The following is a 13,522-nucleotide window of genomic DNA, read 5'->3' as shown; positions in this document are numbered from 1 at the left end:
TCCTACTTATATGTTCTATTATATAAAAATCCATTGAGCTTTTTCCGTATTCGGCTGTAAACCTTTTCGTTGCATGTGTGTATTGTTGAAAGTCGTGTGTATTGTGTGTATTGTTGAAAATCTACCTGCACATTTTTAAGTGTATGTACCGTTGTTTCAACAGATCTACGTCGGGATGTAAATGGACCAGACCATTTGGACAAGCTAGATGGCGTTGCTATGAATAACCATATAGATGATGGTATTTTGTTAAATGGTGAGATTTTTCGTTTTCTAAATTTAGGACAGTTGCCTGCTTTAAAATATTTGCTTTCTTGGAAAAGAGAAAGGTCATGAAATGTGTCAATTGAATAGTGGGACGAAAGTAAGTTTTGCTTTGTTTGAAACTCCACCGAAATATCTCAGTGTTTCATTGTTAACCCCTCCAATGAAGTTATAATCTCCTTTCAATACTTCCCCATGACCTACGGGAGCTCTACTAAGTAAGCAATTTCAATTCTTTCAGTTAAATTCGATAATTAGTATTAATCATTACTTCAATATCAACCATTATTAATATTTATTATATATTTTCTAATGTATATATTTTTATAAATTAGTAATGTCTTTTTTATATTTTAGAGGCTTTGGACAATTGTTTCTTAAAAGGATATTTAAGAACTTAAAAGCCTGTCAGCAACTGCTAGAATAAATCAGCCTGCATAAATCGAAACCTAGATTATGAATCCACCGTTAAATATTTTTTGTATCTCCAAGTCTTCAATACCATATCACTGTTGATTGTAAAATACAGAAACTTCAGCTTTTATTTTTGAACATGTTCTTAATATCTCTCGATTTAAAAGGCGAAACAAAAAACAAAACAAAAATAAAAAGTACAGTATTCAAAAGGATCTTAAAGAAGCTGAATTGTCTTACTTGACTTATGTCCCGGACGTCCTCATGGGTCGCGTTGGGGTGATCTTCTTTAACGGTGACGGATCAGATTTCTGTCGAATGTGCGGTCATATGCTTGATTTAAAAGTTGCAGGTGGTCGTCTCCAAAGTTTTCTCGCCATCTCTTCCTTAGTCTTCTGGGGTGGCGGCTACCGTGTGCTCTACCTTCGAAAACAACTTTTGGCAATCGCAACTTCTCCATCCGGTGAACGGCCCCAGTACTGAATTATTCAGATATTATTGTATAATATATGATTTTTCAGCAACTGAGAAATACTTGATTTGGATATGGAAATGTCCTAATTTTTGTATTTTCTATATTTGTCTCTCTTTTCCAGTGACTTTAATTTCTAAAATAAAATAATTACTTGAAAAGATCGCGGTTTGCATGGGAGTTAAGCCCGAGACTCCCCATGTAACTAACCGGAGTCTTTAACCCTCGAGCAACAGGCACACCGAGCGATTTGTTCGTAGCTTTTTTTTTATTGTAGACTTAGCTGTACCGTACAAGTCAAGTAACTCTTTTCTTGTAAAGCGGTGTTTAAATGCGAGTCCATATTTATTTCCATGTCTAAATATGCGTATATGGCTATGCATTTACTTGTGCAGGAAAGTTCGGTCACACACAAATGTGGAAACCACTCTTATGGTGTACATACTCCTAATCGTTTTTAATACCCACTCCAGTTCCTTGAATCGGAGGGGAATCAGTACGAGAAATGGAGGATATCATTCTCTCTTTATTGATTACAACGCTTGTCAAAAATGCAAATTTCTTCACTTTTACCATTTAAAGCTTTCGGGAAATTATTGTTTATGCTAGGGTCAAATCACAAACCGCTTTCATTTTACAAAATTAATCTAAAACTAAAAAATAAAAGGCCCTATTAATTTTTTATTGTAGGATAAAAAAATAATCTTAAGAATTGAAAAATATTTCTTCATGAAATACACACGGCGATATAATCTGTAATTTGGCTGGTCTTGCCATCATCTCTAATGAAAATAGCAACGAATTTATGGGTTGTTATTACGATTACGAACGAACGTCATTACGTTATTACGAACGAATACACATTTTTCTTTAGGGCTTGTATTCCATGTGCTAGCTTGTGACATCATATGATTCTTTAATTTTACGGTTCTAATGTTTCTACGCAAAGTTATCTGTAAATTCAGTTATATTTTTGAAATCTGCTTTTGATTGGTTATAGATTAAAAATGAGCTGAAAATTATTGAAACACCGAAAAATTGCCTGCTTCTTCAGCAAGTTCAATCTACTCTCTTACAAAATGTCAAAGCAACATCACAAATCTGGCCCTGTGAAGGGATAGATCTGGGAGTGATTAATCCAATGGTATCTTGTCTTTTCAGTGCAAGTCTTAAGCTTGGATGGTAAATACAGTAACAAAAGAACCTTCGTAATTAGAGAGTTTTAAATACTAAATACAAAGCTCTGGGCTCTAGAACTCCATGCTTAGGTGTGACACATGTAAGCTTAGCCATGTAGCCATGTGCCATGTAAGTTAGCCATTAGCCATGGTGTGCCATGTAAGTTTAGCTAGAGATGTATGTAAACGCTACTTAGGGTTGTATGTTAAAGTACAAGTGGTAGGATTTTTTAATAAGTTTTATTTTTGCAATGAAAACTAAGACTGGTCTTCATTATAGCTTTTTAAGCAGAATTGCTCAAGTTTTTTTTTGGTGGAGGGGCGTTTTTCTAACAGCTTCAGTCTTTTATCATAAGCAGCGCTTTATTCAGTGCTTTATCATAAGCAGCGCAATAGTGCTGCCTAAGTAAAGAACGATGTTGGCACAATGTATCATTTATTTGTTTTTTTGGTTTGCTTGTTTTAGACTAGGGCGCTTTGTATCGAAGGAGTTGTCGTAGAAACTTCAAAAAGGGCTCATTCGATTGGAAATTGAAAGAACTGGTTCCTTTTTTAATAGTCAAAAATGAATGGAGAACATCTAACCCCCTCTGACCCCACAATTTCCCCAAACTTATCCAATCATAATCTTGCGATAGCCATTTTGTTCAACGTAGTTGAAAGGTGCGGAAATTATGGCTTTGAGGATGACAGCCCCCCAACAGCCATCAGAGCAAGGGTTGTAAGTTATGCGCTAGGGGCATATAAGGTTATTCTAGAAAGTTTTGTCGTAGAAACTTCAAAAAGGGCTCGTTCAATTGGAAACTGAGAGGACTAGTGCTCTTTTTATTAGTCGAAAGTCATTGCAGGGCAAATGCTCGCCCCACGCTCATCATTTTCTCAAACACCAAACACCTACAATCAAAATTTTTAGATAGCTATTTGGTTCAACGTAGTTGAGATGTCCGAGTTTTAGGTCATACCCTGGGGGCATATAAGGTTTTTTGAAATGGTTGGTCGTATAAACTTCAGCTGGGGCTCAGTGGATTTGAAATTGGAAGTTATATTGTCCTTTTTAAGATTCAAAGGTGATTTGAGAGCATCCAGTCCCCCCCAGGTCAAAAGTGATTTGAGAGCATCCAGTCCCTTTCTCCGTTTCCCCAAAGATATTTATTCAAAATTTGAAGATACCAATTTTGTTCATTGTAGTTGAAGGGTCCGGAAATTATGTCTTTGAGGAACACACCTCCAACCCCACAGCTCTCAGGGCAAGGTTTGTAAGTTATGCCCCGGGGTCATATAAGGTTATTATAGATTGGGTGGTCTTATATACTTCGGAAAGGACTCATTAAATTGGTAATCAAAATTTCTAGTGCCCTTCTTAAGCGTCAAAGTGATCAGAAGGCAGCTACCCGTCTCCCCCCCCCAACACGTCGTGTTTTCCTGTAACGCATCAAATAAAAAAATTTGAGACAGTTATTTATTCAAAATAGTCCAAAGATCATGTAACAAGGCTTTTGGGGTCGATACAAACCATCTGAGCCTGGAAGCGAGGGTTGTAAGTTACGGCGTGGGGCATTTAAGGATCTTATGGAAGTAATGGTTGTTTAACATTAGAAGCGGCTCATTTCGGAAGTTTTAGCCACTTTCTAAGCGTCACAAGTGATGGAGGACACTTAGTCCCCCCCCTCCGAAAACTTCTATTTTCACCAAACGCATCTGATTGAAATTCTGAGATAATGATTTGTTAAAATAGTCCAAAGAACAAATAATAATGTCTCTAGGGTTTGACACAACCCCCCAGCGCCCTGGGGATAGGGTTATAAGTTACGCCATGAGGGCAAATAAGGTTTTTATAGAATGGGCAGTCGCATAAACTTCAGATTGGGCTCATCCGATTTGAAATTTGAAGTTATAGTGCCTTTTTTAAGAGTCAAAGGGATTTGAGAGCAACTAGCCCTCCCCCCCCCCCCTCGACGCTCATCATTCCCCTTAACACCTCAATCAAAATTTGGAGATAGAATTTTGTTCATCGAAGTTGAAGGGTCTGGAAATTATATCTGTGAGGAAGACTACCCCTCCCCCCTATAGCTGTCAGGGCAAGGGTTGTAAGTAATCCCCGGGGTCATATAAGGTTTTTTTAAAGAAAGGATGGTCGTATATACTTCAGAAAGGACTCATTGGATTGGTAATCATAATTTCTAGTGCCCTTTTTAAGAATCGAAGTGACCAGAGGGCAGCTAATCCTCCCCCCGAACACGTCTTTTTTTTCCTAAAATACAACCAATAAAAAATTCTGAGACAGTCATTTTATTCAAAATAGTCTAAAGATCATATGATAAGGCTTTTGGTGTTTATATAAACCGCTAGAGCCTGGGGGTGATGGTTTTAAGTTATACCGTGGGGTATTTAAGGCTTTAATGGAAGGGATGGCTGTTTAACGTTAGAAAAGGACTATTTGGTTGCAAATTGGAAGTTCTAGTTACTTTTTAAGCGTCAATAGTCATGGATAGCATTTAGCCCCTCCCTCTCCCCGACAAGCTTTCTTTTCACTGAACCCATATGATTAAAATTATGAGATAGCAATCTTGTTGAAAATAGTCCAAAGAACATATAATAATGCCTCTTGGGTTGACACCACCGTCTACGCCCTGGGGATAGGGTTGTAAGTTACACCATGAGGGCGAATAAGTTTTTTATGGAATGGGTGGTCGTATAAACTTCAGTTGAGGCTCATTTGATTTGAAATTGGAACTTACACTGCCTTTAGATCAACCAGCCCCCTCCCCCTTCCATGTTCATCATTCCCCTTAATAACTCCCATCAAATTTTGGAGATAAAATTTTTTTCATCGTAGTTAAAGGGAACTATGTCTATGTGGAAGACACCCCCCCCCTACAGCTCACAGGGTAAGAGTTGTAAGTTTTGTCCTGGGATTATATATGGTTCATATAAAAAGGGTGGTCGTATATGGTTTGGAGGGGCCTCATTGGATTGATAATCAGAAGTTATAGTGCCCTTTTTAAGATTCAAAGAGACAAGATCACCCCCCTCCCCACACACACACACACACACACACACACACACACACACACACACACACACACACACACACACACACACACGCACACACACACACACACACACACACAAGTTGTATCTTCCCGAGATGCATCCAATAGATATTTTGAGACGGTTCTTTTATTCAAAATAGTCCAAAGATCATATAACAAGGCTTTTGAGGTTAATACAAACCACCAGAACTTGAAGGAGAGAGTTGTAAGCTATACTCCTGGGGCATTTAAGGTTCTATTGGGAGGGATGATTGTATAAACTTTTGAGGTGACTTATTTGTTTGAAATTAGAAGCTCTAGTTTCCTTTTAAGAGTCAATAATGTTGGAGGTCAACTAGCCCACCCCCCAACTACCCTTCTTTTCAACAAACAAATCTGATTGAAATTTTGCAATGAGAATTTTGTTTAAAATAGTCCAAAGAACACATAACGATGCCTCTAGGGTTGGCACAACCCCCCAGAGCCCTTGTGCTGAGACTTTAACTTATGCCCCGGGGGCATATAATGTTTTTATGGAATTGGTGGTCGAACTAGATTTATATGGGTGTCACTTGATTTTAAATTGGAAGTTATAGTGCCCTTTTATAGAGTCATAGTGAATTGGGAGAACCCGCCCCTCACGCCCATTATCTCCCAAAATAAACATCCAAACCAAATTCTGAAACATCAAATTTTTCAGCATTGTTGAAAGGTTCAGAAATTATGCGTCTGGGGGTGTCAGCCCTCCTCCCCTCGAGGCCTCAGGGCAAGTGCTGCAAGTTATGTAATTTGTCCATTGTTTACATATAGTATATGTTATTGAGAAAGGTTATGCATGTTTGACTTTTACTTTCCCAAAATACGAAGGGCATTAAGATGAATCTTTCAGGGAATTTTGAGGGGAGTGTTGAACATATTATGTATATATGGATTGTCAAAAGGGTATAACTCAGGAATGATTGAGTATATTAATTTGAATTTTCAGGAAATGATAAGGGAGACGATCAATTGACCAAAAAGGCAATATTTGCACGCTACCACTACTACAACTACTGCTGGTTCTGCTGCTAACTCAAGGACTGTTACTATTACCATTACTCTCACAAAAACTACTTCTTCTGTATAGAGTGCTGTTAAGGCTGAGGATATTGAAAAAAATCTGAGAAAAGCTTGAGGGGAAAGTTGAACTAAATAAAACATACTGTATATACAGATTGCTGATGCGGGCGTATCACCAATATTTTTGAACGGTTTATTATATCAAGAGAAAACTTCAGGGGCATCATGAGTGGGATGTTCAGTTGACCAAAAGGCAAAATGTACCTATCGCTATTGCTATTGATACTGCTGCTACTACTGTTACTACTAATAATCATACACTGCTATTGCTACTATTGTCCCAACTACTACCACTACTACTACTATGGTACTAGCACAATTAAGGCTATATGTATGAAGGTAAATTTTAACAGAAGATTGAGGGGGAGTTTGAACTAAATCAAAACAGATTATGCAAATGGAGTCAAAGGGGCGTATTTCAAGAGGGTGTAACTTTCGGAGAATACTTAAAGGGGAAGATCAATTGACAAAAAGGTAATATTTGTAGGTCACTATTAACACTAATGGCACTGATACTTTTAATTATGCAAATACGCTACTAAACTACTCCGACTACTACTTCAATTGCAACAGTTTGTAAAGCTCAGAATATTAAAGTGAAAAGGGCGTCAAAAGGGTGTAAAAAGCGCACATCAACAATATTTTTGGAACGGTTTAACATGTCAAGGTGAAACTTCCGGGGCATCATAAAAGCAATGTTTAACTGACCAAAAGGCATATGCACATGGTACTACCTCTATTAATACTGCTGCTACTACTGCTAGTTCTACTACTAATACAACACTAAGACTGCAACTACTTTTACTACCACCAAAACTGCTGCGATAATAGTACTATTAAGACTAAGTCTATGAAAATGAAATTTAAGAGAATATTGATGGCAAATTTGAATGAACAAAAGACACTATGTGCATTTATATTGTCAAAATAGCGTATATTCAGAATTGATTTTTGCATTAAGCTGTAACTTTCAGATACTATCTAAAGGGGAAGATCAATTCACCAAAACGCAATATGTGCACACTGCTACTAATGCTACTGCTACTGCAACATTTACTAGTTATGCTACTACTATTACTATTGCTCCAACTACTACTTCTATGGCAACTACTTGTAAGGTTAAGAGCATTAAGAAGAGAATTGCAAGAACTATATGAATGTACTGGTTATCAAAGGTTATCAAACCAGCAATATCATAGCAATGGCTAATTGTACTACTGGAGTGACTACTATTATAACTATACTTAAGGGTATGAAAGTGAAATTTTCGGAATAAGTTTCTGAAATTTTCTGTTGCACGGATGGCAACCTGTCATCCTTATGAAAGTTGTCAAAAGAGCTTATCAGCAATATCTTGGGAACAATCTCGTATGTAAAATTTAAACTTTCAACGCTTGTTGTGGGGGATATTGAACTAACCAAAAGACACTATTTGCATCATAATACTGTTGCTTCTACTTCTACAGCTACTACTACTGCTACTAATATTATTACTGCTACTACTACTACTACTATTACTACTACTACTTCTACTACTTCTACTAAAGCTAAGACTGCTACTATTAACTCTGCCTCTACTGCTACTACTTTAACTACTGGTACTACTACTACTACTAATAAACCTGAGGATATTAAGGTGAAAGTATTGAGTTTTAATGAAAGTTTTAATTAGCTAGTAATTTTTTCCGTATTTTAAAAGAGCTAATTTTATTGGAAATCCAAAGTTCTAGTACCCATTTTAAGAGTCGAAAGTGATTGGAGGGCAATCAGCCTTCCTCTTTTGCTCATAATTTTCCAAACACTTCCAACCAAAAGTTACAATAACCATTTTGTTCAGCATAGCTGAACAGTCTTGCAACTGTATCTGTAGGGTTATTGCGTCCGTCAACCCCCCGCCAGTTGTGCAAGTTTCCCATTATGTTTAAAAACAAAATGTTGCCATAAGATTAAATAAAAAAGCACTGGGTTTATACGATTGCCAATAAGACATCTCTGCATTATCCCAAGAACAACTGAACGTATTATGTTCAAACTTTTGGGGCTACTTCTAATACTACTTCTGCTCTTAAAATTTAACTAAATCAAAAGAGTGTAAGTGTATAAAAGCTGTCAAAGAGCATAAATAGATGTTTTTTTGTGAAAGGTATCAAGTTTCAATTTTCAGGTCAACTAGATGATATATGAAACTAGATTAAACAATAATATTTATGTCCAGATTATTAAAATGGTGTATGTTGTTAATAAATGTTGAAAAATTTTCTCCAGCTTACTAATAGCAGGCGAAACTACAAATTCTTAATGAAAAACCGAAAACATTTAAACCACTATTTTCTTTTTCCCTAAAAAGACTATGTCATTATAAAACGAACTGAAATAAATTATATAAAAAAATTCCACAAAATAACTTTTTCAAAGAAAAAGAACTCCATTAAACCAAAAATTGCCAAAAAATAAAATATAAAAAAATCTACGAAGCATAAAACTACCACAAATCAGCATCGACATGTAAATGAAAGCCAAGAACAGAGATTACAATAAATAACCGAGTTAGACTCAAAACGAGCAGAAATTGACGTGAATAGGGCTCAAAACCCCATTCCGAAGGCCAGAATATAATTTGTACTTCTACTTGAAAATATTCTTTTTAATGTTTTCATTTTATAAATTTAATAATTCAAATATTATTAAAATTTTAAGAAATAAATTTCAGCATATGTATATTAAACTGAAAACGCGCATTCATTTGTTCTTTTTTGTTTTTTCAGTAAAGTGCAAGTTATATTCTGGCCTTGGGAAGGTAAAGGAGTTTTTAGACCTACTCATCAAAATGATGAGTTCTTTTTGATTTCTGCTCGTTTTAAGTCTGACTTGGTTATTTTTTATAATTTCTATTCGTTTTTGTTTTTTTTTTTTTTTTCATTATCAATGCCGATTTGTGGTAGTTTTGCACTTGGTAGACTATTTGATTTTATTTGTGCTCATTTTTGATTTAGTGAAGTTCTTTACTTTTCTTTGAACAACTTAGGTTTTGGGAAAAATTTTTAATTAATAAGGCTCAAAAGGCAAATCGGGTACATTTGAAGTGACTTTTCTTTCGGAAAAAGTCACATCTTGTGAACGCAAACTATTCTCACTCGACCGACTTCGCTTGAAAAGGCTTTAATTATGACAAGCCTTGTAATTCTTCTTTCTAATAAAACTAACCTTTGTGGTTTTAGATAAAATGCAAGAGAAGCTACGTGGAATGAACAACAGAAGAAGTTATAATTGTAGTCAAGAATTGATTGACATGGATTTTGGATCTCATACAGTTGTTCATCTTCCAGATGAAGATGCAGAAAGGTGAGTTTCAAATAGTTCCTTGATTCCCGAGAAATACTATCCTGGAAATTTTATTGAAATCCTAATCATTTTAATGTGGCCACTATTATGGCTAATCATGTTTTCACATAACACAGACTATAGGGCTAATCATATGACTAGTCATGTTAATGCAACATAAATGTGACTGAAAACAGGTTGCGCAACCTTAGCAAACGTTCTTTACAAGCAAACCTACACCTATTCTGCGGCTTTGTGATTTTGGGAGATTTATGTTTGTTCCAACGTTTTAAAGTACCAACAATATCATAATAAAAACATCTTATGTGCCCTGAACCCGGAGCCGTTCGGTTGCTATTAGGTTACTGTGAAGTTTCAGTTACTATTGGGCCGAGTGCTCCTTACTTATAGTTCGGTGCAACGAACTGTTTGACTGTAGCTTCACAGAAAAACTTTACCTTCTTCAGCTTTTTGGTAGGTTTTCAGCTGATTTTTTGCTGAATTGTGACTTGCCTTTTCTCTTTTTTATTTCTGGTGCAAGCTACCACAAAAGAAGTAAACATAGAGGTCTTTTTGCCAAAAATTTAATAGCTCATTTTCCTATTTTTTTAAGATATATATGCTTTTATAAGTTTCCACTTGTCCAGCTCAAACAATCATATTTTGTTTTCACTGTTCTTTGGTACTTTAAAGGCTTACAGGTGGAATTTTGGATCTTGTCACAGTAAAAGATTATATGACACCTCAATTATGCACACCAAACAGTTCGCGGTAATGAACTGTCAGCAAGGAACGGCTAGGGCCAATAGTAACCGAATCTCTAAAAAACGGAATGTTTTCAAGCTCCCATCTCTAAAAAGGAGGAATTTTGAATTTTCTGCCAAAAGAAAGACCATGGATGCGTTTTATTTGATCGTTTTTGTTTTGTTTCTGTTGTTTTTTTCTTTTTTTCTTTTTTGACTCCCCAGGGATGAGCGTGCCGAACCAATGGTCCGAAAATCGAGATAGGACTCATTCAAAAAGAAATCTAAAGTTCTAGTGTACTTTTAAGTGACCAAAAAGATTGAGGTGCACCTAGCTTTCCTCCTTCCCATGCCCCTTTTTCCCCTAAGTTGTCCAATCAAAATCTTGAGATAGCCATTTTGTTCATCATAGTTATAAGGTCCAATAACCATATCTTTAAGGACGACATGACTGCCCTCAGACTCGGGGAAGAGAGAGATATGAGAGGGAGGTATACATTTATTTAAAAAAAAGAAAATTAACACTATTCGTCTTTGACATGCCAAGAAAGGCATTAAGCTTAGAAGGACAAGCGAGGTTATCACCCTCAGCTAATTTAAAACCATATTCACACTGCGCTAATCAACACACAAGAAACTCATCTGATGAAGGAAGAAAGGGAAAAAGAGACGGAGGAAAATATAAGACAAAAAAATTAACAGCAAAGAAAATCGGAGAAATAAATTGAATAGAATGAGAACCTTGAGCGGGCTTCACATCAAATTCACTCACGAAACAAAAGAAATTTATTTGCCCACATATAGATAGCCGGAAGACTAGGTGAATTTTCCTCACACTCGGGCAATATATTCCAAACATGGGGACAATAATGGGAATCACGAAAGATGCTCGAGTGGTACTCCTAAACTCATGAATTAAGTTATCAGCTTTTATTGTATTATGATCATGATGGTCTCTATTAAAAATAAAAAGATTTTCAAGAGCAGGGGTGAGCAGGCGATTGAAACATTTATATGAAAAAATTGCGATTTAGTAATCTCGAATTTGGGATACATGCATTAACTTATTCTTTTTAAAATGCTCATGAGCAGGAACCTCATCAGAATCATAAAATTTGGATAATAATTTTACAGCTCTATTCTGAAGTTGTTGTACTTTTTAAAACATTTTACAAAATTACTTGCCCACATAGAGCATCCGTAGTTAATAGATGAACAAAATATAGAAAAATAAATCATTTTATAATCTTTTTTTGGGACTAGATTTTTAATTCTTCGCATCACCCCAAGACCTCTGCATAATTTTTCAGCTATCGCGCTTGAATGGTTTTTCCACGACAGATTTTCAGGAATTAAAAACCCCGAACACTTCGTTGTTGCTACTTTTTTTATCACATTTCCTCTAACTGTGATTTGATGATCAACCACGATTTGAAGTTTAGGGTTAACAGATTTTGTTGAAAAAAAGTTAGAAATTCAGAAACTGCATTTTAAATTTAAACACAAAACATCAAGTGAAGGCGCTGTCAGAAAGAGCAAAATGTCACCTGCAAATAGGATGACACCAGCCTCTGACAGGTCATGCTTAGCTCTATCAATGAAAATGATGAAAAGGAGGAGTCACAGGATTGACCCTTGTGGGGCCACGCACTCTATTTTCTCTTTTTAAAGGTAAAAATGATCCATTCTGAACTCTCTGATACCGATTGTGTAGATACGATGAAAACCACTCCAGGCTTGAACCTTTCACTCCAATCGAGTCAAGAGCTTGAATAAGCTCCGAGTGGTCCACCGTATCGAACGCTTTTTTTATATTCAAAAACACAGCAGCGGGTATGAGACCAGCTTCAAATTCATCACTAATACAATGAACCAATTTCAGAACTGCCATATCCTTAGATATCCCTTTTCTGAGCCCAAATTGGTGTTCCATTAGAATTTTAATATTTCCGATATAGTAGCTTAACTGTCCATGTACCACTTTCTCAAATAACTTCGAGAAAAATGGGAGAAGAGATATAGGTCTTCGATTCGAAGGGTCATCTTTTTTCCTCCTTTATGAAGAGGAGCCATTCTTGCAATCTTTAGTGCTTCTGGGAAGGCTCCAGGATCCAGAGAAAGGTTGACGAGGTGCGTCAAGACAGGTAAGACACTCGTTTTTGCGGCTTTTATGAATTTCAGCTAGAGCTAGAGCTTCACCCATCCCGCTAGAGCTCGATTTCTTCATTCAAAATCTTACAAAAATCTTACAAATTCAAAAATCTTACAAATTCAAAGGAATTCTCACTTGCAGACTGCCTTTCAAAAACACATCCAAAACTCGCAGATTCGTGTAAGTTAGTCCACATTTGATCGCAAAGTCTTTTTCCTTCATTTGCAAGATAACCACACAGGAATTTAGCTATGTGTCGATAATCAGTAAGACGACCTCATGTCGCCTCCATGACTCTCACCTCCGAGTTTATTTATTTTTTTCCATTTGTTTTTTATATTCCCTTGATTTTCATTTTGGAAATGAGGTTCCTGAGCTTTCCGTTTTACTGAATTTAAAGTATTCCGAATTATTAGGAATGTCATAAAATTATCATCTGAATGATCTTTTAAATGATTCACATAAGGTTGATTTTTCTGCTTTAATGAAACTAGAATAGCTTTAGCTATCCATGGTTTCTAGGAAAATTGCTATTGGGGTTTATTCTTCGCAAGGGACATGTTTCATTCATTACATTAGTCATTATCTCACTGAAGAGGTCATTTGCTGTATTTGGGCACTTTTCCCCTATTACACTCGAAACATTTGTTTCATCCATCATATTTGGGAAACTATTTGGGTTTTTATATTTCATTTCACGAGAAAACGAAGTCCATTCATTGTTTATTTTCCTTTGACTTATTCAACTTTATTTTACTATCAAACAGTTCGTGGTAACGAACTGTAGTAAGGAGCGACCCGGCTCAATAGTAACCAAAACTATAAAA

At 36.1% G+C, this 13,522-nt stretch overlaps 1 protein-coding gene across 11 annotated transcripts in view; it reads left to right on the top strand.

Moving 5' to 3' along the window:
• The window catches only part of LOC136041019 (sodium channel protein para-like), a 592,014-nt gene that overhangs the window by 246,859 nt on the left and 331,633 nt on the right, over positions 1 to 13,522 (top strand). For 6 of the 11 annotated variants that reach the window (XM_065725535.1, XM_065725533.1, XM_065725530.1 and 3 more), the window contains 2 exons: positions 164 to 256; positions 9,698 to 9,821. In XM_065725535.1, coding sequence (XP_065581607.1) covers positions 164 to 256; positions 9,698 to 9,821 — 217 coding nt within the window. The remainder of the gene's footprint in view (positions 1 to 163; positions 257 to 9,697; positions 9,822 to 13,522) is intronic. The other 5 variants (XM_065725536.1, XM_065725532.1, XM_065725534.1 and 2 more) reach the window with 1 other exon arrangement.

Source organism: Artemia franciscana, chromosome 21, assembly GCF_032884065.1.
Source record: "Artemia franciscana chromosome 21, ASM3288406v1, whole genome shotgun sequence".
In the NCBI taxonomy this organism is placed as follows: Eukaryota; Metazoa; Arthropoda; class Branchiopoda; order Anostraca; family Artemiidae; genus Artemia; species Artemia franciscana.
Note: the sequence above shows the minus strand (reverse complement) of the source record. Positions and strands in the feature narration are given on the sequence as shown.